We start from the raw sequence: 27,422 nt of genomic DNA, 5'->3' as shown, positions 1-27,422 counted from the left end.
CACAGCAAGACATAATGGATACAATGACCCCAGCCCAACCATGTCCCAGGGCTCCAGAAAAGCCACATGCCAGATCCAGACCTTCTACCCCTGCCACCCCCTGGCCCCCCAACATGCCGCAGGACAGAGGCACTCCAGCCAGCCGATAAAGTGTTTGCCGTCGGGTTTTCGTTTGGCTGGTTGTGTGTACACAGTGTATACAAGTTGAGTTGTACAGAAGCCCAAGAAAGAGCAAGAGACAAAGGGTGGTGGGGAGATGGGAGCAGAGGGGTTAGAGAGAGGGAGGAGGGGAGAAGAGACCGATAAAAAATAGAACCACATCCAGATGACAATGGGATGGGGGCAGGGGGAGGGGGCAGACACAGACAAATCGCAGTAGAAAAGGAGTGGGAGGGGCAAAGAGAGGGGACCCTTCTCCCCCCTCCACCTCCCCAGCCCCCCGCCCTAGGTATGTACAATAAATAAGATTAAAAATAATTAATAAGATGTGTTTTCCCCCTCCCACCCGACACCAAATGCCCTGGGGAGGGAATGGCCTTTAGCAAAGATCTTGGCCTGTGAGGGGGGGATTGGGGGGAAGGGGTCCCCCAGCTCTCCGAAGCCGCCCCGCCCCCCTCAACCATACATAGACTTTTCCTATACATTATGTACAAGGTGGAGGGGGCTGTGGCTATGCCATGGAGGGGGGATTGGGGCAAGGTGGGGGAGGGAAACCGTTACTAAATAGACATTTATACATATATATAAATAATTTCTCTGTACACCGGACAGCGGGAGGAATGGGAGGGAGTGGAGAGGGCTTGGGACATGGGGGGAGTCGAACTTTGAACCCTGCCCTGTGGGGGCAGCATGGACACACCCTGACCAATGACCCCCCCCACCCCACCCCAGCGACGGGGCCCAGGGGTTAGCTCCTGAGGGCACAGTTCTGTCCCAATTCTCGGTTTATGGAGGAGGTGGCCCCCCCAAGCCAGGGTGGGGTCACCCGCAGCGGCTGTGGGCCTGTGCTTGGGCCAGCAGGTCGCTGAAGGAGTCAAAGAGCTGTTCCAGCCATGGCTGGTTCCGCATGCACTGCTGGACCACCTCCTCTTGGCCCAGGTCCTCAGCGCCGCCCTCGATGGCCAGGGTCTGCAGGGGGGTTAAACATGGAGCTGGGGTGGGAGGAGGCTGGGGGCCTAGGGCTCAGTGTCCCAGGGAGAGGGGGGCTGGGAGCTGCACTCCCGGGTCCAGGGGGGAGCCTGCGATGGCTTGAATCCCAGGGTGACCCGTGCGGGGCGTGGGTGGGCTCACCTGGTCCCGGCAGCGCAGGAAGGTGTGGTACTTATAGTGGTGGAGTGAGTGGTAGAGCGTGTAGTATCCCGACTTGTCCAGCTCAACCTTGAACTCCTGGGCAGGTGGAGCGGAGAAGCCTCAGCCACCCTGCTCAGCGCCGGGAGGCCCCTACCCCGCGCCCCGCCCCCGGCCCCGCCCCTCCCGGGCTCCGCCGCACCTGGGCTCTGACCACGCTCCTCTTGAGCTTGCTGAGCGTCTTGCGGTTGTAGGGTTCCCCGGCCGGCCGCAGACGCACGGCCCCCTCCTCAGGGGAACCCTCCCCACTCTGCTCCACTTGCAGCTGGGGGAACGTGTGCAGGGCGTCCTGCGGGAATCCGAGGGGTCAGGGGGACCTCCCTGGACCCGCACACCCCAGACCCACCCCCCAGTTCTCAGATCCTGAGTGATCAGATGCCTCAGTTTCCCCCAGGAAACTGCAGATCAGGAAAGACACTTGGGAGTGTCGGTTTCCTCAAAGGACAGTGGAAGCCTAGGTCTGTCTGGTGACCCTTATAATGTCAGGATTCTCCGAGACACCTAACATCCTGCCCAGGATTCTAGAGCCACCATCACATCCTACAAAAATTCTAAGAGTCAGCCTGAAATCCAGAATCCCTAGAGCCTGGCTAACGTCCATCCCAGAATTATATCAGACTCATATTCCACCCCATAATGCTCAGACCTATCCTAATGTTCTACAGTGGAATTCATTTTTTTGGGGGGGGGGGTGGCGCACGACGCGGCTTGTGGGATCCTAGTTCACCGACCAGGGATCGAACCCACGCCCTCGGCATTGAAAGTGCGGAGTCCTAACCACTGGACCACCAGGGAATTCCCATTACAGTGGAATTCCTAACTCCAGCGTAATATCCTATCCCCCATCTCAAAGCCAGATGAACAGTCAATCCCAAGATTCTCAGAGACAGCCTAACATCCCATGAAGAGTTCCAGAACCAGATTAACGTTTTACCCCATGTTTTCATAGTCAGACTAACATCCCAGCAAGAATTTTCAGAGCTGGCCTAAAATCCATTCCAGAATTCTGAGCCATCCTAACATTTTACCCCCCGGTTCTCAGCACCACATTAACATCCCCATCAGAATTCTCAAAACCAAATTAATGTTCTCTCCCAGAATTCTCGGAGCCACCGTTATATCCCATCCCAGAAGGGAAATTACATAGATGACTTCGGATTCGAGCCTGAGATTCGAAGAGCCTGAATTACGTCGACAGAGAAGCCATCAGAATCCACTCAACGGGGACTTCCCTGGTGGCGCAGTGGTTAAGAATCCACCTGCCAATGCAGGGGACACGGGTTTGAGCCCTGGTCCGGAAAGATCCCACATGCCGCAGAGCAACTAAGCCTGTGCGCCACAACTACTGAGCCTGCGCTCTAGAGCCCGCAAGCCACAACTACCGAGCCCACGCGCCACAACTACTGAAGCCCGTGCACCTAGAGCCCGTGCTCTGCAACAAGAGAAGCCACCGCAATGAGAAGCCCGCGCGCCACAACGAAGAGTAGCCCCAGCTCGCCGCAACTAGAGAAAGCCTGCGTGCAGCAACGAAGACCCAACACAGCCAAAAATAAATAAATAAAATAAATAAATTTATTTAAAAAAAAAAACCTCTATTCTAAAAAAAAAAAAATCCACTCAACGCTCTGCCCCAGAGCGAGCCCTGGGTCCAGGCCCTAGTCCACCTTTTGTCCCCAAACTTGTACTCCACAACCACGCTCTGCTGGGCCTGCCTAGCAGCCCATCCCAGACCTTGCCAATGACCCCGCCACGCCATCCCAGCTCACCTCCATCTGTGCTTGCAGGACTGCTGGGAACCCAGAGACTCCCTCCAGACAGCCCGGCCTCCACTATTCTCCTGGCCAAGCCCGACCCTTCCAACGATCGCCCCTCCAGGGCCTGATGCTCTGGGGACCAGCGCAGTGGCTGACATGCACGTGTCTCCTCTGTGCCTGAGCTCTGGGCCCCAGACGCCGCAGGCCAAGCCCCCCCAAGCACCTGCAGGGCTGGGCTCAGCGACAGCCGCTTTAGGACTTTCTTCTTGTGCTCATTCAGGAGGCCATCAATCTTCCGCATGGGCGGGAGGTACAGCTCGTCTGAAAGGCAAGACGGGGTGTCAGAAGAGATGCAGCCCCACGATGTATGGGAGGCAAAGGAGGGGTAGGGGGCTCTGGGCCCCCAGGCCTCTGCTCACCATGTGTGTCCTCCAGGGCCTGAATCATATCCGGGTCGAGTGCCGTGCTCACCAGCATCTCCACGTAGCTCCGGTACATCTCCCGCATCGCCCGGGTCTTCAGCAGACGCCCGGGTACTGCCCGCTCTGGGGGAAAAAAGGGAGACATGGCCCATCATTCCAACTTCCTCCAAGGCCGCCTGTGTGGCAGACGGTATTCTAAGCCCCAGGGACCAGGAGAGAAATCCCTACCCTCAGTGAGGTCCACGTCCACTGGGGAAGACTCTCCAACACCAGGACAATATACTCTAACGGTGAATCATAGGTACCGTAATGAGCTCAGCCTGGCAAGTCAGGGAAGGCTATTAAAAGTCACACACACGCTGAGCCTTGAGTGATAGGAAAGAGTATTCCAGGCCGGTGACCATTGTGTTTGACTAGTTCAGTGTAGCTTCAGTAAAGTCTAAAGAAGCAGCAGAGTTGGTTTCCAAAACAGTGAATCAAGTCTGAGAGATCAGAGTTGGTTTCCAAACCAGTGAATCAAGTCCGAGAGATGAGCTGGTTTCCAAACCAGTGAATCAGGTCTGAGAGATCAGGTCACAAAAGGCAAGACTGAGGAAGGAGATGGCAGCTGAGACTGCACAAGTCAGGGCAGGCCAGACCATGTGGGGCCTCTGAGATGAGGTAGAAAGGGGAGGGCCTTTTTTAGGGAGGGGTACTAGGGAGCCATGGGAGAGCTATGAGCAGGGACGGGCGAAGGTAAGTGGAGAGAGACCACGCCAAGGCCAGGGGATGGATCGGAGGGATGAGACCAGAGGCCAGGGCAATGGACCAGATGAGAAAGGATGAGGCTGGCCCAGGGCTGGAGGATCAGGATACAGAGATTGAGGGGCAGGAGGGCCAGCATCTGAGCTAGGGCTGTGGGAAAGAGCAGAGAGGATGGGGGAAGTCAGGGCCAGAGGGATAGGGCTGGGGGCTTCCTTGCAGCAGAGATGAGGGAGGTGCCTGGAGGGTCTGGCCTGGTGACTTGGTTGCCAGTGGGGCTGTGTCTGAGATAGAGAAACTAGGACCAGCTCGGTGGGGTCTGGAAGGAGGGGGTTGCTGGGGGGTAGGCCTGGAAGGTGGCAGGGAGAAGAAATGAGTCTGAGGCTCACGGAAGTTGTGGGAGCTTGCCAAGTGAGAGATACGGAACGCCAAGCAATGAGGCCAAGGACGGGACTCTTTTTTTTTTTTTTTTTTTGGTCCGTGCCGCATGGCTTGGGGGATCTTAGTACCCTGACCAGGGATCAAACCCAGGCCCTGGCAGTGAAAGCACTGAGTTCCAACTACTGGACCACCAGGGAATTCTCCAAGGACGGGACTGGAGGGACAGCCACCAGAAACTCAAGAAAGAGCATCAGGGAGAAAAGAGAAGCAGGAGGGCCACGTGTGGGGAGACCCCAAAACACCCCTTAGGAAAAGGCACGAGAAATGTCCACTTGATTTACCCACATGGACGGTCCTTGCTAACAGCTGTTTCAAGAGGCCAGAGTGACCATTTAGCCATGGGAGTCAGATCCCATCAAGCCTCTGCCTGAACCCTCCTAAGGCTCCTGTCTCACTCTTGATAAAATCCTGCCAGTGGGGCCACAAAGCCCCAGGACCCTTGTCTCTCCAAGATGTGGTCCTGTTCCTTCTCTGCCCTCACTTCCTCCAGCTGCTGGCCTCTTTCCTGATCCTCAGACACATCCAGTCCATAATGTTCTCTCTCCCAAAGTCACACCACCCCAACCCTGTTGCATTCGGATCTCTGCTCCAATGTCACTTCCAGAAGCCTTCTGCAACTCCCCCTTCCCCCCCCCCCCAAATATCACCCAGGATCCTGCCTGGATCCTCTTTACCGGATTTATTTTTCTCTACTGCCTTTAATCTGATCCAGCCTTACACTGATGATTTTTCATATTGTTTCGTGTTCTATTACATAACATATTTATCTGATCGACTCCCCCGCTGAGACTGTAAGCTCCCACGAGGATACATGTTTTTGTCTTTTCTGTTTACTGCTGGAACCCTCAGTTCATGGCACATAGTATGTGCTCAATTAACACCTGCAGAAAGGGGCTGAGGAAGCCAGATGAGAGTGGACTAAAGGAAGGGGGAGAGGGAACATCACTGCAGCCTCTTTCTAGAACTTTCATTGTGCATCTAAGAAAGGAGAGACATCAGCTTCTAGCACATGGAGGATCACCAGTCTTGGACCAGCAGAAGGGCTGGTTCTGAGGCCTCCTGGTCTGGGCAGAAACTTCAGGGCATCCAGATGTTGAGTCAGGCTCATCCTGCCCAGGAGGGGCTCCTGGTCAAATGGGGTGAACAGAGAGAGACCCAGGCCCAAAGAAAGATACTGCTCCTTGGTGGGGGAATTGCTTCCCTAAGAGTGCAGAGTTAAGTTTCTCCCATTTCATAGGCTCAGAAAATTCTGGGCTGTCCACATATGTTCATAGCAGCATCAGCCAAAAAAGTGGAGACAACCCAAATGTCCATCAAGCTAGTCCATGGATAAACAAAATGTGGCATATCCAAGCAATGGAATAGTATTCAGCCATAAAAAGGAATGAAGTACTGCAAACAACTATGTATAATAATTAAGTAAGCTACAAGAATATATTGTACAGCACAGGAAACATAGCCAATATTTTATAAGAACTTTAAATGGAGTATAATCTATAAATATATTGAATCACTATGTTGTACACCTGAAACTAATATAATAATGTAAATCAACTATACTTCAATTAGAGAAAAAAAAGAATGAAGTACTGATACACACCACAACATGGATGAACCTCAAAAACATTATGCTAAGCAAAGATGCCAGTTCCAAAGGACTGCACACTGTACGTATGATATCCCTTACATGAAATGTCCAGAATAGTCAAATCTATAGAAATAGTAAATTACTGTTGCTTAGGGATAAGGGTGGGGAGAAAGGGGAGTGATGGCCAAAGGAAGCAGGGTTTCCTTTTGGGGTGATGAAAATGTTCTAAACTTGACTGCCAGGTAGATGCACAACTCTGACTATACTAAAAGCCAGAGAATTATAGGTTAAAATTAGGTGAGCTACATGGTATGTGAATTAGATCTATAAACTTGTTTAAGAAAAAAGAAAAAGAACCTGCAAATCTGGGCCTTTTGTAAAGCTCCTCCCTTGCCAGCATCTTGCCCTGACTCAGCTTTAACTGCTTCCACCTGGCCAGATTGAGCCAAATGCCCAGTTAAAAGACTACATTTCCCAGGCTCCCTTGCAGTTAGCTGTGGCCAGTTGACTAGTTCTGGCCAATGGGATAAGAGAAGATAGGATGTGGGCCATTCCCAGATCTGGCACTTAATCAGAACTTCCCAACTTCACCAGGGCTTTGATGAAAAGATAATTCCAACTCTCTCATTTGACTAGCCTCTGTTACAACAGCTATCCCTGCACTACACCTGAAAGAGTATGTGACCTTGAGCAAGTCATGTCACCTCCCAGGGCCTCAGATTTCTCATCTTTAAAATGAGGATAAAAAATAAACAAATAAAATAAAAAACAAAAAACCCCGAAAAATATAATAAAAAATAAAATGAGGATAATTTTACAGCATCTACCTCACAGGGTTTATGTAAAGATAAAATAAGCCAATGTGTAACATGCTTAAAGTGATGCCTGGCACTTAGTAAGCACTCAACAAAAGTAAGCTGTTATATTTATTTTACATATGTGTACATATATTTTTTTTGTTGTTATTGTCATCATAAACCAGACATCATTCTAAGCAATGGAGCTCCCACCTGCTGCCCACTACAGGCGAGTACCCTCCTATGTGCTTTTCTGTGAATACCCATTTTTACTTTATTATTAACCCATTTTACAGGTGAGGTCACTGAGGTGCAAAGAGGTGTTGCCCCTTTCCTGGAGTCACCCAGGGAGTCACAGGGAACACCACTATGTCTGGGTCCCCATGATTGATGCTGGTCCCCAATCCTCCTCAGCCCTCAGAAACTGCCTATTCTGAGACAAAACAGCGCAGTGTTGAAGAACAGAGCCCGATGCTCCACTGGCTGCATTCCAACTCAGGTGGGATGTCACGTCCCAGTTGTGCTGCACTCTCTTGGTGTCTTAGTCTCCTCACCTGTATCTGAGGATAATATTGGTATCTACTTCCTAGGACCACAGTGAAAAACTCAAACAAGTTAACTTCTATGAAGAACTTACAAGACAGCCTGTCACGTGGTTAGGTGCCCTATAGCTGTTAGTTACTGCTATTATTTCTAACTTACTTATTACTACTGTGACTGTTTGCTGATGCTACCTGGAGCCCTCTGGATAGCCCCCACCCAATGCCTCCTTCTGAAAGCCAGAGTTGCCTCCCTACCACCAGCCCTACGGCTGCCGATGGCCTTACCATCCTCACTGGGCGCCCCGGGGGATGACTCTGAGTCCGAGGAGCTGCCTGGTGGGCCCCCGCCCACCGAGGCGTTGCCTGCCGCCTCCTTCAGCCACTTCTTCCTCTTCTTGGGGGGCGGCTCAGCCTTCACCTTGGTGGGCCGGGACTTGGGCAGCCGGGAGGTGGCGGGCTGTCCCGTGGTGAGGCTCCGATCTGGCCGAATCTGCCGGCCGCCCGTGCCCCGCTCACCCCGCAGCGGCCGTTCCCCACGCGTTGCCCTCTCTTTCTCCTTCTCTTTCTCCTTCTCCATGGGCCGAGGCAGGGATGGCTTCTCAGGGGCAGGGGGCTCAGGCACGGCCGTCTCGGGCGTCTGCTCTGGGGGCTTCTCGGATGTCGTCTTATCAGGGGTCTCGGGCTTAGGAGGTGGTGCCAGGGCCTTGGGGGGAGGTGCGGAGCTGCCCCCGGCAGACGCGGGGCCCTTGGCCTGCCCAGAGCGTCTGGAAGGGGACATAGATGGGACTGCAGTCAGCACCCCCTGAAACCCAAATTCTCCTCCTTGGGGTACCCCCGCCCCCGCCGCCTAGCCCACAGCTCTAAGCACAGAATTTTGCTGAGCTGGTCTCTGTCCCCCTCCCTCTGGGGGCCCCACTCTCTGGGTCTCTGCACCCCCTCCCCAGCTCTGTTTCTAAGCATTGTGTACTTTAAAATGGTTTTTATGTTATGTAAATTTCCTTGTATGATTCACCCCATGCCTGTTGGCCCTGCCCACCACCTGACCCCTGGCCCCCACGGTACCTGACAGGCACTGGGGGCCGGTGCCAGGGTTTCCGAGCACAGACCCTCACGTAATCCTTCTTGTTGACGTTTTCCAGAAACTTGACGTAAAGGCGCTGGTACCGGTTTTTGGCGTCCCCAAAATACCCCAAATACTACGGAGGAAAAGAAGCACATGAGGAACTCCTTCTTCCGCCCCAGCTAGGCAGCCCAACACCCAAGACTCCCAACCCCTGCCCTGGCCCACCACGGCGGCCACCCGGAGCCTGCCGGGAGGTGGAGACCCCCCATCTGGACACATCTTGGACCCAAGGTGAATCAGAATCGTGTGAGGGGGACAGCGGCTTCCACACACCTCACCCAGGGCCCCTCAAGCCCTCGCTCCCCTCTGCAGGCTCACATTACTGGTGGCACAAAACTGCCGCTGCCCATCCTTGATCTCCGGAGTGAATTTCTGCAGCAGTGCCTTCTGGACTCGCCAGATGGGTGGAGGCTCGCGCCCCGTCTGCAACGCCAGCTGAGGAGGGGCACAGGAAGGCCGGCAGGGTCAACCCCCATTCCTGCCCTTCCCAACCCCAATTCCTGGCCCTCTGTCCTCCCTCTACACCCGCTTAGAGAAAAGGCATCATCATTAACAAGCATCAGCAGACTTCCAGCTGACAGGTATCTTCTGGCTGTCTGAGGTTCTTAGATTTGGGGATGCAAAGCTTCCCCAACTTACCATGGGGTTCCGTCCCAATAAACCCATCGTAAGTTGAACATATCCTAAATCGAAAGTGCACTGAATACCCCTAAAGACATCATAGCTTAGCCCAGCCTACCTTAAACGTGCTCAGAACACTTACATTAGCCTGCAGTTGGGCAAAGTCATCTAAGACAAAGCCTATCTTATAATAAAGTATGGAGCATCTCGTGTAACTTATTGAATACTGTACTGAAAGTCAAAAACAGAATGGTTGTCTGGGGACAGGAGGGTTGGAAGTGTATCAGTTGTTTACCCTTGCGATTAACTGCATGGCTGACCAGGAGCTGGTGGCTTGCTGCTCGCTGCCAGTGCCCAGCGTCACAAGAGAGTATCGTAGCGCATATCACTAGCCCAGGAAAAGAACAAAACTCAAAATTCAAATGCGTCTTGCTTTTGCACCGTGATGAAGTTTAAAAATCCTAAACTGAACCATCAGGGAACCGTCTATACTCTCAATCAGGCCGTTCATGCTGTTGTTGTTGTTGTTGTTGTTGTTTTTTAAATTTTACTGAAGTATAGTTGATTGTTGTGTTAATTTCTGCTGTATAGCAAAATGACTCAGTTATACGTATATATATTCTTTTTCATATTTTTTTCCAGTATTGTTTATCACAGGATATTGACTATAGTTCCCTGTGCTATATAATATAGTATAGTATAGTATACAGTATAGACCTGTTGTTTATCCATCCTGTATATACTAATTTGCATCTGCTAATCCCAAACTCCCAATCCTTCCCTCCCCAGCCCCTCCTCGCCCTTGGCAACCGCAAGTCTGTTCTCTATGTCTGTGAGTCTGTTTCTGTTTCGTGGATATGTTCACTTGGGTCGTATTTTAGATTCCAGATATAAGTGATATCATATGGCATTTATCTTCCTCTTTCTGACTTACTTCACTTAGTATGATAATCTCTAGGTCCATCCATGTTGCTGCAAATAGGCCATTCATCCTGGGCTACAAGGTTTTAGTTATTACAGCTATACAGTGTGATGGTACAAGCCATCCGCATGACTCAAAGAAATGACAAAATCTGAGCACTCATCCACCCACCATCTTCTAGATACAGTGTTGGGCATCACAGTTTGGTGGTGAACGAGATCGACAAAGCCTTTCTTGGGGTCTTCATTACAGAGGTAATAAGACAGACAAGCAAATAAACAGAACAGGGTGAGGTTGTGGCTTGTGCTAAGAATAAACAGGTGATGGGTTACCTGAGACCATTTATTTCATCAGCCTGTCCACAACAGGGCAGCACAGTGACACAAAGGCTCCCCGATCTCCACTCCCCCCAGCACACTCAGACCCCCATCCCCACCCCAAGGCTTGTGTGCCCCAGCTGGGCACTGGGAACCAAAGGATGTCAGACCCAGCATCTGATCTCAGGGAGTAAGGGGACTAGCAGGGGACCAGACACGGGCACAAAAAAATAACAGCACAAGTAATAAATGTGCTAACAGCAGGTGCCCCAGAAGCCTAGAAGAAGGACTCTGGACTCAATCTGAATCCAAGAATGCTTCCTCGAAGAAGTGATACCTAAATGAGTCCTGGAAGGACTGTATCTTCCGTGGGGGGGGGTTGGGTGATGACCAGGGACTGCCAGGTAAAGTGTGTGACAGCTGTGGCTCTAGAAAAAAAGCAACTGACAGGCACAGATAAGTAAATAATAAGAACATAGTGGGAAATATGCACTGAGCTTTGTGATAACCCAGAGATGAATGAGGGACAAGCCTTTGCATTTAAAGAATCCATAGTTGGGACTTCCCTGGTGGTCCAGTGGTTAAGAATCTGCCTTCCAGTGCAGGGGGGATGCAGGTTCGATCCCTGGTAGAGGAATTAAGATCCCACATGCTGCGGGGCAACTAAGCCCGCATGCCACAACTACTGAGCCCGCACACCACAACTAGAGAGGAGTCTGTGCGCCGTAACGAAAGATCCTGCATGCCGCAACTAAGACCCGACGCAGCCAAGAGTAAATAAATAAATAAATATTTTTAAAAAATAAATAAGTAAAATAAAGAATCCATAGTCAAGTGATAAACAGGATTCAGATAACTCCAACTGACTGATCATGGCTGCCCTGAGCACTAGGCTCAGCAGGAGCAAGTTCTGGGATCAATTAGTGATGTCTGCCACTGGCAGCAGCTGCAGCACTGGAGCCTGAGTGCCAAGTACTGGCTATCTATTCTTGGTTTTTGGTCAAATGCTTTTTCATATCCTGCAGATCACCCAGGGGAACAGAAAGAAGGAGTTAGAATAACCTGATGAAAATGAGGTCCAGAAAAGTTCTTGGCTGAAATTCCATTGGACAAGAGTGAGGCAGGATTAGACAGGGATATGGGCATGTCAATCCCAAGTGCCTTCCTCCAGGATACCATGGTTCTCAATCCTCCCTCCTGGCTCCTCAGGGAGCCAGGTCAGAGGCCCAAGGATTGAAAAGTCCGTTTCAAATCCTTTTCAAGGACTGAAAAGCTCATTTACATCCTGTCCTGCTCCAAAACCTTCCAGGGCCCCCAATGCAGATTCTACAACCTGGCATAGAGACTTTGCCTCAGTCTCCTTTCCTTTCTCTTACCCCTGCCCAGCAGGTCATCCAGGCCCTCAAAGCTCAGCAGACAAGCCCCAGACTTTCTGACCTCCAGGTTTCTGCACATGCAGGGCGGCTCCCCACTAGGGGTGTCTTTTTCCCTCTCACTGTGGATATAATGTTCCCTGTTCCAGTTCTCAGAAGTTTCTGAAAAATCCATCAGAGCACCCCCTCCCCCAGCCAGGGGAGGCAACCCCCTCCTCTGTCTCTTCCCACTGCCGATCTTCCTCCTCTAAGGATCCAGTTGTTTCTCTAGCTGGACGTGGGGCCCTTGACTCACCACATCCCAATTGGGCTTGGCTTCTTTCCCCAAACCACTCTTCCTCCCAGGATCCCCGCTATCCCCCAGTCATCAGGCCATGGCATCATCATCCTTGCCTGCTCCCCAACCAGGGTCACTTAGTCCCAAAGCCATGTCTTGCTTGCCTCTCCTCATGTCAATCATGTCACTGACCACACCCACTTCCACTTGGTGGGAAGTTGCCCCACCCATAACACCCATTCAGTGGAAACCACAGCTGATTGGAGGAGACCAGACAAGGGGTGGCCAATCAACAGTCATAACACGAACCCCATCCTGACCCAAAATGCTGTGCTGGGCCAATCAGATTCTCTTCTGGGAATCTGAACTGTGACAAGCTGAGACAAGGGCAGTAAGTAGCAGGATGTGAGTAAGTAAGCTAGAAGCACCCAGCCTGGTGTTAAGGAGAAGGCTGCAGGATCAGACACAGGGGAGTCAGTGTAACAGAACTAAGGCAGTGGACAGACTGTCATCAGGATTGCACACTTCCCCAGCCACCTCCCTGCTGGCCAGGGCCCTCGAAGCTGCCAGACAACCCAGAGCAGATTCTCAAGCAGGCACCCACTGATCTCACCACAGGATGATCTGGACCCTGCCCACCTTCCCAGCCTCGGCACTCGCTGTCAGTCACTCAACCCCTTGCATCTCTCCCTACCCATCACATAAACATGCCTCACCACAGGGCTTTTGCACAGACTGTTCTCTCTGCGTGACCCGCTCTCCCCATACTTTTCTCCATCCAACAAACTTATATGCTCAGAATTTACATCCTGATAAACCCTCAACATCTCCAAGGACTGGGAGTTAATATTATCACTCCCATTTTACAGGTGGGGAGGCTGAAGCAGAGAAGGGGCTAACGCTACACTGTCCAATTCAGCAGCCCCTCCCCATATGTGCCTCTTGAGCATTTAAAACGCAGCTCATTTGCATCAACGTGTTCTATGAGTGTAAAATACACACTGGATTTCAAAGACTCGGTAAGCAAGAGAGAACATAAAACATCTCATTAACTTTCCCTATATTGACCACATGTTAAAATGACATTTTAGACATGTTGAGTTAAAGAAAATACATCCTTACAACTAACCTCACTCATCTTTTAACTTTTCAAAAGTGTGGATGCAAGAACGTTTAAAATGCTGTACATGGCTCATACGATATTTCTATCGGGCTGCCACTGTTCTAGAACAAACTATGACCCGTGGCCCATTTTTATAGAACTATGAGCTAAGAATGGTTTCTACATTTCTAAAGGAGTGTGAAAAAGAAAAACAAAACAAAAAACAAAAACCCAAGAATACATGATAGAGACCGTACGTAGCTTGCAAAGCCTAAAATATTTACCATCTGGCCCTTTACAAAAAAAAAAGTCTGCCCAACTCTGCACTAGAGATCTGCCCAAGATCACTGAATAATAGAAACAAAGTTTATAGGGCACTTTCGGCGTGCCACCCACAGTCAGAGTACTGGACAAGCCGTAAAGCCTGAGTGCTCACGTTGTACGAAGGGGGTACTAACAGCATCAGCCCCCATTTTACAGATGAGGAAACTGAGGCTCAGGAAGGGTCAACACTAGTCCAGCTCGGAAGTGGCAGAGATTCAAGGCAATCAGATTAACGCCAAAGCTGGGCCCTGAATGACCATGCTGCCAGCCTGCCCTGACTCCTGACACACGAATGAGTCCTCATCTGCCTGAGTGGCTCAATCCTGGGGCTGTGAGTCCCCCATCAGAACACATACTCGTGTTGTATTTTAAGCATCTGAGTCCTTGCCTGGCCCCCTCCCCTGCCCCATGCCAGCTGGGAGGTGGTATCAGATGGCCCTGGCTCTAATCCCGGCTTGGCACCCACCAGCCAAATGATTCCCTCTCCCTGAACGTGAACTTCCTCATCCGTAAACTGGGGACGGTCAGGGTCCCCACCCCAGAGCCCTGTTCATTTGGCCCAGTGCTGGGCGCCCAGCAGCACTATCAATGTTTGGTAGAATATACACAGAGAGTGGTTGACTCTGGTGCTGAGAGCGTGGGCTCCCAGGGCCAGTAGAACTGGGTGTGGGTCCCAAGCTGTGAAAGCCTGGAAAGCCCACTTTAATCCTCTGAGCCTCAGTTTCCTTCCCTGTAAAAGGGGGATAGTAATCCCTATAAAGAAAGAAGATTACAAAGATAAAACTTACAGGTGGTGGCGAAAGTTTGCACAACAAAGTGAATATACTTAATGCCACTGAACTGTACACTTAAAAATAGTTAAATTGATAAACTTCGTGACATGTATCGGTTACCAAAATTAAACTAAATTCTGAATGTGATGTGCCCCAAATCCCATCCCCTGAGAGCTGGTAGCCGTTCCTGTCACTGCTGTTCCTTTGACACCTCCCTCGCCTGTCCCAGACTGATGGCCAAAGAGCCTCAGAAGTCTTGAAGTTAAAATGAAATAATGTACACAGGGCACTAGCAGAGTGAGTACAACTACGAGGGAGATGGGAGGACTGGCCAGGGAGGGATACTGAGACGCAAGGCATTGGGACTGTTCTGGTAGCTGGCTGAGGAGTGGAGAAGTAAGCCTTCACTCTACCATCCTGCTTTGACAACTTACGTATCTCTTGTGAATGTTCTCTTGTATCATATATCATACTGAGAAGATGACAAAGTAACAATGAGAAGATACAGTCTGGGATTGGTGAGCTGGGGTGGACAGGGTAGAATGTGGCAGGGTGGAAAGCAAGCAGAACCAACCAGGAGGTGATAACGGTGGAAGCTGAGTGATGGATACACACAGCCCCGTTACTGTATTTGCTCTACTTTTCCCACAATAAAATAGATTGAAAGGACTTCCCGGGTGGTCCAGTGGTTAAGACTCCGTGCTCCCAATGCAGGGGGCCCAGGTTCGATCCCTGGTCAGGGAACTAGATCCCACATGCCACAACTAAGAGCCCACATGCCGCAACTAAAAAAAAGATCCCGCATGCCACAACGAAGATCCTGCGTGCCGCAACTAAGACCTGGCGCAGCCAAATAATAAATAAATAAATAAATAAATATTTTTTAAAAAATAGATTGAAAATAACATAGGAAAAAGCACACTAAGTTCCTCTCCCAAAACACACTTAATAATGAAGTATAATAGGGAATTTCCTGGCGGTCCAGTGGTTAGGACTTGGCACTCTTGCTGCCATGGTCCTGGGTTCAATCCCTGGTTGGAGAACTAAGATCCCACGAGCTGCGAGCTACGGCCAAAAGAAAAGTATAATAATATGTACTATCCTTATAATGAATTCACCCTACAATTTCTCCATCTGTAACTCAGAAGAAACAACACCCAAGATGAAATTAAACACATTAGGGCTTCCCTGGTGGCACAGTGGTTAAGAATCTGCCTGCCAATGCAAGGGACACGGGTTCGAGCCCTGGTCCAGGAAGATCCCACATGCCGCGGAGCAACTAAGCCCATGCGCCACAACTGTTGAGCCTGTGCTCTAGAGCCTGTGCTCCGCAACAAGAGAAGCCACCGCAATGAGAAGCCTGCGCACCGCAACGAAGAGCAGCCCCCGCTCGCCACAACTAGAGAAGGCCCGCGCGCGCAGCAGCAAAGACCCAATGCAGCCAAAAATAAATAAAATAAATTAAAAAATGGTCCACGTCAAAAAAAAAAAAAAAGAAAAAAATCTTTAAAAAAAGAAAGAAATTAAACGTGTTAACATACATCCAAGACCAAACATGGTTCCTGCCCCATAGTTGCTACCCAGTCCGTGACAGTAACACGAAGAATGGCCTTAGCCCTTGGGGTCACCATCAAGGTGATAATGGCTTGCTGACCTACCGAGTACTCGCTCTACCTCATGCTCTGTGAGAAACACTACACAGGCGTCTGATGTCACCTACCCTTGTCAAGCACTTATATTAACCCTCTGATCCAACTACCTGTCCAATGAACAAAGTACAGCAAAGGTCACTACACTTTTTCCATAACAGGACAGACAAGAAATATTTTTGGCTTTGTGGATCAGCTAAGCTCTGTTGCAACTACCCCACTCTGCTAGTGGACGGGGAAAGCAGCCATAGCTAATATGTAAATGAGTGGGTGGGGCTATGTGCCAATAAAACTTTATTTATAAGAACAGGCAGGGGGCTGGATTTGGGGGGGGCAGGGGGGGCATAGTGTGCCCACCCCTGTGTAGAATAACAGGAAGTAGTAAATGCACTGGTGTACAAAAAGGGTTTGGTTTTTTTCGGCCACACCACATGGCATGAAGGATCTTAGTTCCCTCCCTGACCAGGGATCGAACCCATGTCCCCTGCAGTGGAAGCGCAGATTCTTAACCACTGGACCGCTAGGGAAGTCCCAACATAAAGTATTTAAGATGTGGCCTGACACACAAGCATTCCCAAACCACTGGCTACTACATCTGCACGTTGCATGTGTGCCTTTTTATAGGTATGTCACATCAATACCTCAGCTTTCCACCTACAAGGCACAAGTTGCCTTTAAAGCATCCCTTGGCTTGTGTTAGAAGCTCCCTAAGATCAGGCCCTCCTCATCAGCTTTGTCCCTTAGTATAACCCTAGCACCCACAGCAAAAATATCTGCAATAAATGCTAACAATGGGTTTACCTTATTTATCGGTGACACACACATACACCCAAATAACATCTCAGAAGCGTGCAAGTCCTCTGCAGGGGTCCAGCTGGCCTCCTCTATCAGCCCCATGACTGTCAACTCAGGAGGATCAGATGGGCTGCCTCAGCCATCACTGTACCTGCAGGCCCCAGCACCGGGCCTGTCATCCAACAGGCGCTCGATAAACGCTCCAGTGACCAAAGCGTTGGGCCCAGTTGTCCGACACGACAGGAGACTCACCTTGAGGGAAGGGATGTCCTCGGCGCGGATGACGAACTCGTCGCGCTCCCGGAAGATGCCCTCCCCGCCGCTCTCGCCAGCCTCCTCGTCCGTTTCGCCGCACACGGCCGCGGTCTCCTGCTTCTTGGCCAGGTGCAGGGGCCGGGCGTCCGGTGGCTCGGGGTCGTCGGGGGACGGGGCGGCAGGCTCCTCCGGAGGGGGGGCAGGGGCGGCGGTGGGCAGGGGCGGCGGGGCGGGCGGCGAGGGCAGGGCCGGTGGGACTGGCACGGGCGGTGGGGGCGGCGAGCTGGGCGTGGGGGCCACCAGAGGGGGCGGCGAGGGCAGGGCCGGCGGCGGGGGCGGCGGCTGGGGCGTCGGGGCGGGGGGCGGCGAGGGCGGGGGCTTCTCCTCCAGCAGTGGGGGCTCTGGGGGCGAGACAGGCATCAGGGCTGGAGCCCCGCTCAACCCCGCCCCGCCAGACCTGTTATCTGCTACCAGTGAAAGGCCTCCCAGCCTAGTCTGGGGGGTCTCAACACAGCCCTCTTCCCGCCCTGCATCCCAACATCCCTCCTGACCAAACTGAGCTCTTCACCTAGCATCCATCTCTGCCCTCAATCCCCCTCCATCTCCACTTTTTATTCCTCTTCTGCTGACCTTCCTCTTCCTGCAAAGCTCCTGTCTGACCCCTCCCTGACCTTCAATACCCACCCCTGTCCCCAGACACCTACCAGAAGCCCAGGACCCTTTAACTTCCTCTCCAAGGTCCTAATAAACTTTCCTACCCAGACATGCCGCTCTGGTCCTCCCCATCTTTCCTCAGCCTCCAAAGACCCCCTTTGTGTCTTAGTGCAGTTCTGTGCCCCAGTACCATTGCTCAGTGTCCCCACCACAATGGCCAGGAGGCCTCTCTGGTCCCATCAACACCCCCCTCCGCCCCCCAGTCTAGTCCCTACAAAGCTCCTGGCCCTGCCCTAACTCCTAGTCCCCAAATACCATTCACCATCCCAGCACCTCTTCTCTTGTCCCTGAATGTCCCTCCCTGTGCCAACAGCCCCTCTGCCCCTTATTGCCACTCAGCTCCCCAGTCACCACTGTGCCACACCTGACTCCCCTCCCTGAGACCCCTTCCCAGCCCCAGTGGCTACTCTGAGCCCCTGAAATTCTCTCCCAACCACAATGTCCATTTTAGTCCTGAAACGTCTCTTTGTTGCTTTGGAGCCCCAGTCTGACGCTTACCTTCCATTCCTCAATGTTCCTCCCAATTCCTCAACCACTCCTTCTGTGCGCTTCTACCTCCTCTTTTCCTGCTCAGAGGTCTCAAACTCCTCCACCCAAGCTCTCCCCTTTCCTTTCCTCAGCCTGCTCTCCACTCTCGGGAATGGCAATACCCTCTCCTTCCCGCTAACTCCCTGTGAGATTCTGTAACATTCCTCCTCTAACGCCTCGAGATCTTCTGACTCCTCCGACTGCTTTTGCTCCATCCCTGGGTCCTTCCAAGCTATGAGCCTTCCTGACCCTTCCAAGGCTCCCTCTCCCCCCGATGCTCTCTGCCGTTACGGCAGATCCAGGCACTCCCCGTTACGGCAGATCCAGGCACTCCCCGTTACGGCAGATCCAGGGACTCTGCTTAGCACCCTCGCGTTTCTCATCTCTTCCCTGATGCTTCCCTTCGGCCTCTCACTGTCTCACTCCCCATTGCCCATCTTTCAACCACCTTTCAGAAGACTTCATTCCTTAAGACTCCTGTGAGCTCCCAAGCCGCCTCATTAACTGCTCCAAATGCCTTCCTCCAAACGCCACCTCTTTCTTCCCCCAGTGCCTCTGTTCCCCCCCATCAAAGCCCCTCAAATTTTGTCCAACCCCCCTCTCAGGACAGAACGCCATCCAGACTTGACTGTACCCCAAGACTTTTCCGATGGCCCCCCCCCGAGATCTGACTAGTCATTGTTGATACGTTTCTCTTTAAACAACCCTCCCAAGTCTCTCTCTACCTCCCAGACCCTTTTCTGTCCTTTATTACACATCCCTAACTCCTAGAGCCTTTCTCAGGTCCCATGTCCCCCATCAGTTTTAAAAGCTCTCTCCGTCCCTGTCACCCACCTGCCCCCATCACTTATAGCCTGCCCTGTCCCCCAGTGTTCTCCACTGCCCACCTTGGCGCCCCTGCTAGTCCCCTTAGCACCTGTGGGCGGATTAGAAAAAGACGCCCCCTCCTCAAAAGGCTTGCCCTCAAGTAGGAGGTTACCCTCGTAAACAGGCAAATCTCTATCAATCATCTGTACTGTGATCAGTGCCTGATCTACACAACCAGACCTGGTGACCTGAATGTCGGGAAACCCCTGCCCCGCCCCCAGACCATCTTCCCAGAGCTCACCAGGCGTGCCACTGCTGCTGGCACTGGGGAGCCCCGGGAGAGGGGGTGGCCCGGGGACTGCAGCCTCAGTAGCCAAGGGGGGCCCGTCCGTGGTGGAGGTGTCCTTAGGCCCGGCCAGCGGCGGGTCGTCGAGGGCGGAGATGGCCGAGGAGATGCTCTCCTGCAGGTCCCGGTTCTTGGCGACAGAGTCTTCCTCGTCCGACGAGAAGGAGGGCAGGGTCTCGAGGTTCCGTTTCAGCTCCTCATCCAGCCGCTTGCAGGGCGAAGGGCAGCCGAGCCCCAACCCCTCGCTCTCGGCGGCCTCCAGAGCACCCCCCAGCCCGAAGGCGCCGGCGGGTGGGGGCTGTGGCACGGCAGGCGCGGCGGGGGGCTGGGGAGGCAGGCCCCGGGCCGGCACGGAGGGCGGCACGCTCTTGGGGGGGCTGAGCGGGGGTGTCAGGCCGGCCTGGTAGAGCGGTGGATGGCGCTTGCCTGACTTGAGAAAGTCCAGGAACGAGGCCATGAAGCCGGACTTCATCTCGGGCTGCTTCTCCTCCACCTCCTTGATCTTGGCCTCGATCTTCTCCCGAGTGAGGCTGGAGTCCAGGCTGTTGTGGTCAGCTCCTGACACGGCATCGCCCGATGATGCTCCCAGACCCTCGCCGGCCTTGGGCACAGACAGCTTGATCTAGATATGGGGGCAGTGGGGAGTCAGGGCCCACAAGCCCAGGGCCCCAAGCCCCCTCCTCCCTCAGACCCAGGGGTCTGGGGCCCCAGACCTCTCCCCAGTTAAGACCCTAAAGTGCAAATTCTCAGAGTGTCAGCCTGTAGAATCCTAGAATTCATGCCTGCGGACCCCTCTACTCAGATTCCAGAATGACAGGACTGGGGTCCCTCCCTCATTACTCACAGACCCTCCTCCCACAAGACCCAGGAATCTAGGACCCCTGATCAATAGTCCTGCAGGATCTCGAACCTAAGAATACAAGCGCTAACCCCCCACCTCCCTCTAGACACAAGAGTTTCAATTCTCAGACCTCTACAACATTGGAACCCTGGAATTCCAGCCCTCGGATTCATTTCCTCGTGGGTGTTAGGAAGATAAACCACATCCCCTACCATGCCCAAGAACCTCAAATGTGGTCCCAACTCTCAGGCGTCGGGGTTTCACTCCCCCTCACCTTCAGTGGTTTCAGGGGCTCCAGCCGAGTGCCCCCGGCCTCCTCGGCCTTCCTGCCTCGGCCCCGGCCCCGGCCCCGGGGTTTCTTGGCCCCATCAGTAGGTGTGGAGGCCAAGGCTGGCCCAGCAGTGGTGGGGACCTCCAGTGGGCGAATTCGGGGTCTCCCCCGGGGCCGGGGCGGCCCATCACGCTTGGCCTTGGTGGGCTTGCGGCCACGGCGCCGGGGGCCATCGGGGCCAGGGTTGGGTGGACAGAAGTCAATGTCGCCCAGCGGTGAGAGAGCCGGACGGGAGCGGCAGCTGGACACCAGGTCAGGCAGGCGCCGGGGGTTGAGGCGGATGTCGGCGGGCACGTCGGCCTTGTCCTCATCGGCCTCGAACTCGTACTCCTGGGCATACAGCTTCTTGGGCGTCTGGAAAGGCGGGTCACGGCGCCGCAGCAGGTGGAAGGAGGACGTCTTAAGCAGCTTCTTTGGCTTGGTAGAGCAGAAGATGGGCGAGGTCAGGCCTCCCTTGGGCTCCGAGGCAGGGGGTGGCGGCGGGGGCGGGGGCGGCGGGGGTGGGGGGGCCGCCTGGTGGGGCCCACTCTGGATCAGGCCCAGAGGCTCGGCGTTGACGGTGGAGGGCAGCTCAGGCGGCTTGCTGGGGTCCAGGCCCAGGCCCGGAGTCTCGGGACCGGCTCCAGACGCCCGACTAGGGCAGTAGGGCCCATAGGGATCATAGGCAGGGGGGCCCGGAGGTGGCCCAGGCCCCGCCTTGGGATCGCCCTCGTCCTCGGGCGGCCCAGCCTTTCCATAGTCATCTGCGGGGCCGCCGCCAAACATCTCCTCCATGGTGGGGAAGAAGCTGCGCTCCTCGTCTTGCAGCAGGGAGTCAGGGAAGCAGATGGAGGTGAGTGGCACAAAGCGGGGGGCCTTGGTGCCTTGCGGGCTAGGGCTGCGGTAGGCCCCCGAGGGATCCTTGCCCTCGGTGTTAGGTGGGCCCACGCCAGTGTCACCAGGCCCAGGTGGCAGCGGCTCCAGGGCCCCGAGCAATTCTTGCATGGTGCCGGGTGGCTCCAGGCTCTCCTCGGGTCGCAGGCGGGGGCTGGGGGCACCCGGCTCCAGGCCATGGCCGCGGAGGTGGGCCTCGAGCTGGAGGGGCATGGGTGGTGGAGGTGGGGGGGGCGGCGGCGGCGGCTGGGGTGCCCCATCACGGGCGGCCGGCTCAAGGAGATGGACGCCAACTTTGGGAGCGCTGGAAGAGGGGCTGGGAGCATGGCTGAGGACCGAGGGGAGCAGCTGGGGGGGAGGGGGAGGCAGCACCAGTGGGAGGTCAGGGCCCCCGGCCTCTAGGAGGAGGCCGTGGGGGGCAGGCTGGGCAGACTGGGCCGTGGGAGTTGGGGGTGGAGGGCTCTTTTGGAGGAAGGCCCCCAGCTCCTTGGCACCTGCCCCATAGTGGACAACTGAGGTGGCCAGCCCCTCGGGGGTCTCGCCACCCCGTTCTGGCCCTTTCTTCTTCTCCTTCAGCCTCCCCAGGCCCAGCTCCAGGGCCGCCGTGGCACCCTCGTCAAGGCTGGCGCTGGTACGGATGACGCTCTGCAGATGGTACCTCTGCGGGTCTTCCTTGGCCAGCTCGTAGGGTGTGCCCGGGGGACCCCCAGCCCCGCCACTCCCAAGTCCCTTGGAGGCATCCGCCGCCCCATCTTCGCCCACCAGGCCATCTGCCCCTGAGGTCCTCGGGGGGCTGGGCGCCTGCAGGAGGTGCTGGATGAGGAATTCTTCATCCTCGGTGCGCTCAGCAGGAGGCCCTCCGGGGCCCGCCAGCAGCTCTGAGCCGTCCCCCTTGCCCTTGTAGCCACCTGCTCCAGCGGCATAGCTGCCGGCTCCTGGGGGTGCCAGGAATGGGGCTGACGCCAGGACAGAGCTTAGGTATTTGCCAGGAGCTCCTGGAGAGCCGACTCCAGGCGGGCGGCCAGGGGCCGGAGGCGACTGCAGCGGGCGGATGATGTGAGAAGGGCTGGCCTCTCCGCCGCCCCCCAGGGAGCTGGGCCCCCAACCACCTCCATGGCCCGAGAGTGCTGGGGAATGGCCAGTACTGTAGCTGAGCGAGGGGCTGGCTGTGGGCAGCCCCTGGGAGTGGGCAGCTGGCCCTGGGTACGGCTCACCCTGCACCCCATATAGCTGCCCCTGCAGCTGGTCTGGGGAATAACTCTGACATGTGGCTAGGCCAGGAGGCGGGGGACCACTAGGGGGCTGCTGGGGCCCCCCTGAGTAGCTAGGGCCTTTGCTCAAGTCCTGCGCTTGACCCCCTCCAAACCCTTGCCCATAGGCCTGGGGTCCTAGAAGCCCTTGGGGCTGACCAGGGGAATAGGCCTGGCCTCCCGCCCCCCCAGCCCCAGAGGCCTTGCCAGTGGCGTAGGCTGCTGCTGGCCCACCCAGGCTCTGGCATTTGGGCGTGGCAGTCGAACGGGGTGGTGGGGGCCTGTTGGCACCGCCCGCAGCTGCCCCATAACCACCTTTGCCCGTCTTGTAACCAGGCGACTGAATGATGGGGCGGTAACCTCCACCGCCACCCGCCGCCCCACCTCCTCCAGCTGCCTCAGGGCCCGCAGCCCGGCCAGATGCCCCGGCCGTGGCTCCACTGGGCCCAGCCTTGCTAGGCTCGCCACCGCCCGGGGAGGGCTCCCCACCGCCCAGGGGGCTGCAGGCCAAGTTGGCCCGGTGGCCCATGGAGGCGTAGCTCCCTCCGCAGCTCAGGTAGTGCTGGAGGGCATGGGCTGGTGGCGGGGGGGGCTGGGCACTGGCTGGCCGCTGGTAGTGCTTGATGACGGTGTCCTGGCGGGGCAGGGCCCGCTCGGGTGGCGGCGGGCCGGGGGCAGCACCCGAGAAGTTGTAGAGCTGGGGAGAGGATTGCTCGGCGGCAGCGGCAGCAGCAGCGGAAGAGGAAGCCAGCAGGTTGAACTGAGTTGGGAGGTGGCGGGGAGGTGGGGGTGGATCTGGGGGGCCCGGGCGGTAAGGAGGGGTTTGGGCTGGGCCAAGACCAGCGGGCCCCAGGACACCACCCCCCGCCAGGCGCTCAAAGCCTAGCGAGGAGGGCACCGTGGGTGCCTGCGAGGGCTTCAGGTGCAGCACGTCATGAGGAGACAAGAGCCCATTAGCTGGGGGACTAAATGGGGGGTCCTGGAGGCTGAGGGAAGAGGGTACTGGGAAGGGGCGGCTGCCAAAGGAAGCCGGGTGCTGATAGGCCGACAGGGCAGAGGAAGATGGAAAGGTGCTGGAACCCGGCAGGGCGCCTGAGATGAAGAGCTCCGTGGGGCCTGGCGTGTGCATGGCTGGGGATGAGGGAGGAGACCACAGGTCAGAGTTGACCACAAGCCAGCCCCACCCTGGCCCTCCTGGACTGGCAATGGCCTTACCTGTTTGCCAGGAAGGACTGCGGAATTGGGAGAGGAGAGAAGAGGCAGAGGGGCCAGGCTGGGGGCCCCGGGACTCCAGGGCCGAGATGAGGTTCATGACGGAGGCGTCGGGCCCTGCTGAGCCTGCGTGATGGAGGCCGGTGTCGAAGAGTCCAGAGAGGCCTGGTGAGGGTCGGGGGGGGTAGAGTCAGCTAGGTGGGGGATAGGGCAAGGTTGAAAAGGAAAAGGAGCAGGCCAAAGGCAACTTGGGTCAGGAAACTTGGAGAGAAGGGGCAGATTCAAAGAAGAGAAAGGAGGCAGAGACAAGTTAAGGAAACAATAAGCAGGATGGGGTACAATGCAATCATAAGGGCAGGGAGCCCAGAAGGGGAAAAGTAGACAAAGGAGTAGAAAAATCCATACATGAAAAAAATGGGAGCAAAACACAGAGCATCCTTATGGTCCAAGGGAGGGCAAAGGATTAGGCAATTCTAGCAAGGAAGGGGAAGGGATGGGATGACCAGAGCCACTGAGAAGAACCAGAGAACAAGTCAAAAGGAGTTGAGTCAAAGTGAGAGGATCCAGATTTAAAAAAAAAAGAGAGAGAGAGGAATAAAGGGAAGGAGCCAACCAAGAGGGTCAAGGGTCAAACTGGACAACAGCCTCGTTGCTGATCCATCTAGGAAGGAGAGCAGCAGGATCAAAGGAAGGGAACCAATCCGAGGCACTAGAGGCAGGGCCACAGGAAAAGAATAAGGCAGTGGGCAAATCTAAGGAAGAAAGGGGAGGTCCAAAGAATCGGAGCCAATCAGGAAGAAAGGGAATCAGGAAGAAAGAATTCCGGGAACCAAGAGGATGAGCAGACCCAGAGGGAAGGGATTGGGGTGGGCTGGAGAGGCGGAAAAGCCTGGAAGAGAAGGTGGGATTTGGGGGCTGAGACGACGGGACCAATTGGAACAAAAGAGGCGGGGCCAGAAACAGGGGCAGACGAATCCGGCGTGAAATTAAGCAGCCTCAGAACAACCAATCAGAGGAGAAGTAGCAAGAGGCGGACCAGAACGGAGGGCACAGCCAATTAGGAAGGTTGTAACTTTCAGCAGCCAATCATCTGCTCTGGAGGGAGGGCCAGGCGGGGCGGGACAGGGGCCGTACCTGCCGGGTGGTGGTTGGTGGCATAGCTTTGCAGTGGGTGGGGGGCCGCGTAGGCCTGGCGGTGTAAGATGTCCGTCTCGGGGTGCGAGGTCCTGGAGCTGCCATAGACCAAGCTGGGAAGAAGAAGGAAATGTTAGGGTATCCTCCGAAGCTACCCTCGGAGAAGGGAACTCAGCAAATCCCCTGGGGAGTTTGGGAGACTCTTCCAGCTGACTGGGGGTTACCCTAAGGAACCTTGGGCCCTAAAGAAAGAAGACAAGGGAATCGGAGTGCCCAACTAAAGAGCTATAGAAATGGTCCCCACTCGAGCCCCAGTGAATACAGCCCAGATAGCCTCACATTTACAAACACAGACATGCACAGGGAGGACACAGAGAGGGTGAAGAACCAGAGAAAGTGCCTTAAGTTGAAAATGTGGACCTGCTTCCACAGCCCCCACCCCGCAGGTGACACAAGGCCCTGGGGCCAATCCCTGAGGGACGCCCCCTCTTCTTCAGACACATGGGAACACAGAGGCCCTGAACCTCACGGGATGGTGCAAACCGAGTCGGGAGCAGGAGGCAGATTGCTCCCCAAAGGGCAGGGATGGGAGGTGGGCAGAGGATAGGACTCCTGCAAAGTACCAGGCACAAGTGTGAACATGAACACCGTCCATCCCCCCGGGTTGAGGTTCAAATGCATGGGCGCATGCAAAGCCAGGTATGTGTGCAAACCAGTATCCAACTCACTTGTGTGGAAAGATACAGAGCGAGGAGTCCCACATGGAGAATACTAACACACGTGGGGTCATGCCCAGCCAAGCTGGGAAACCCAGATGTATAGGGGGAGGGGGATTCGGGGGCAGGTGAAGAGTGAGGGTGTGACACAAACAGCAGGAAAGGGGCAGATTCGCAGGTGAAAAGGCTGCCAGCTACATACGCACTGGGCCCACGCTCACACACACAACCACACACCCGGGAAATAGCCTAATCTTCCTGTGCAACGGCCCCAAACCATGGCCCAGACTCAAGAGGTCAAACACTCCACTCCTCGCCATCAACTAGGATTCTGTCTTTGGGGGGTGGGGGAGCTCAAGGGGGCGTGTCTCAGATGCCAGGACCCCCACCTTGCACACACAGAACCCCAGCTTAGGAAGGGGGCGGGGCCCCGTGCCCACTCAGGGCGCGGAATTTCTGGGGGGGCCCCCCGAGTAGCGCGGCCTCGCGCAGTCCCGTAACAATAGGACCTGAGGGGGGGCCGCGCCCCCCAGGTCTGTGTTCTAATTCTCTTTTCCTTCCCACCTTTGCAAGAGCAGAACCTAAGGCGCGAGGGGGAGGGGTCAGCAAACCGGGAATCCAAGGATGGGGGGAAATCCAGGCCTTGCTTCGCCAGTCCCTCCCACCTTCCCAAGGCCTTTCCGTCTGAAATTGTTTTGCACCCCCATTTTTCCGCGGCATCTCTCCCTTTGCATGCCGGAGCTGGCTTTGGCGGAGTTTGCAATTTGCAAACTGGGGCGGCGGCGTTGCAAACCGAGGAAGGCCGCTCCCTTGCAAGCCGGAGGGGAGTTTGCGATGCACGCGTAGCCGGGCGGGCCCGGCCGGGCTGGGCCCCCACCTCTTGGCCCCTTCCTCCAGGCCACCCCCGGCTCCTTACCTAGCTTTCGCTGACCTCTCGTAACTCCATCCCGCCCCGGCGCCGAGCGGGTCCCCGAAGCCGGCGCTGGGGTAGTTCCTGTCCATGAATTGGCCGCGGTGGAAATTGGGGGGAGGGGGAGGGAGGGAGGGAGGGGGGCGCGCGCGCGCTCTCCTCCGCCGCCGCTCCCTCCGCTGTTGCTTTTTTTTCCCTTCCCTCTCTCCCTCTCTCTCTCTCTCTCTCTCTCTTTTTCTTTGCAGCCGCCGAAGGCCCGGGAAGGCCCCGGGCGGGGGAGGGAGGGGACAGGGGCGGAGGGGCGGAGGGCGGAGGGGCGGAGGGGCGGGCAAGGGAGGGGGTGCAGCCGACGAGCCAACGAGGGGGGAAGGGGGGTTCCCCCTGGAGGGAAAGAGGGGGGAGGAGGGACCCCGCTGTCTCCGCCTTTGCCCCGGCGCTTGCAGGAGACAAGGGGGGGCGCGCGCTCCGGAGGGGGCGTCCCGGGCGGCCCCGGGGTGGGTGCGGGCGCTGGGTGCTCGCTCTATCGCCGCCGCCGCCGCCGCCTCCTCCTCTTCTGCGCTCACGGTGCAGCCATCTTTGCACAAGGCGGCTGGGGGA

General features: G+C 55.4%; 1 protein-coding gene across 2 annotated transcripts; it reads right to left on the bottom strand.

Moving 5' to 3' along the window:
* Positions 1–146: 146 nt before the first annotated feature.
* PRR12 (proline rich 12) lies at positions 147–27,415 on the bottom strand. Of its 2 annotated transcripts, none has more exons than XM_057535072.1 (14): positions 26,832–27,415; positions 25,200–25,312; positions 24,069–24,230; positions 20,674–23,984; positions 19,514–20,180; positions 17,161–17,564; positions 9,074–9,190; positions 8,695–8,828; positions 7,918–8,396; positions 3,521–3,646; positions 3,325–3,422; positions 1,490–1,636; positions 1,291–1,386; positions 147–1,128 (listed from the first exon to the last, which is right to left on the bottom strand). In XM_057535072.1, the coding sequence occupies exons 1-14, from the start codon at positions 26,915–26,917 to the stop codon at positions 982–984; spliced, it is 6,087 nt and encodes a 2,028-aa protein (XP_057391055.1). In that variant the 5' UTR covers positions 26,918–27,415; the 3' UTR covers positions 147–981. The 2 variants fall into 2 exon arrangements, with proteins under 2 accessions (XP_057391055.1, XP_057391056.1); XM_057535073.1 differs by having other exon boundaries at positions 19,514–20,159.
* Between the last annotated feature and the right edge of the window lie 7 nt (positions 27,416–27,422).

This window comes from Balaenoptera acutorostrata, chromosome 19, assembly GCF_949987535.1.
Source record: "Balaenoptera acutorostrata chromosome 19, mBalAcu1.1, whole genome shotgun sequence".
In the NCBI taxonomy this organism is placed as follows: domain Eukaryota; kingdom Metazoa; phylum Chordata; class Mammalia; order Artiodactyla; family Balaenopteridae; genus Balaenoptera; species Balaenoptera acutorostrata.
The sequence above is the reverse complement of the archived record's forward strand: the minus strand, read 5'-3'. Positions and strand labels throughout refer to the sequence as shown.

Excerpts from the sequence above, each read along its gene's own strand:
- PRR12 (XM_057535072.1), bottom strand. The coding sequence starts at position 26,917 with ATGGACAGGAACTACCCCAGCGCCGGCTTCGGGGACCCGCTCGGCGCC. Across the intron at positions 25,313-26,831 it reads GAGAGGTCAGCGAAAGCTAG|CTTGGTCTATGGCAGCTCCA; the intron begins GTAAGGAGCCGG and ends TCTTCTTCCCAG. Across the intron at positions 9,191-17,160 it reads AGGACATCCCTTCCCTCAAG|CTGGCGTTGCAGACGGGGCG; the intron begins GTGAGTCTCCTG and ends GCCCCTCCTCAG.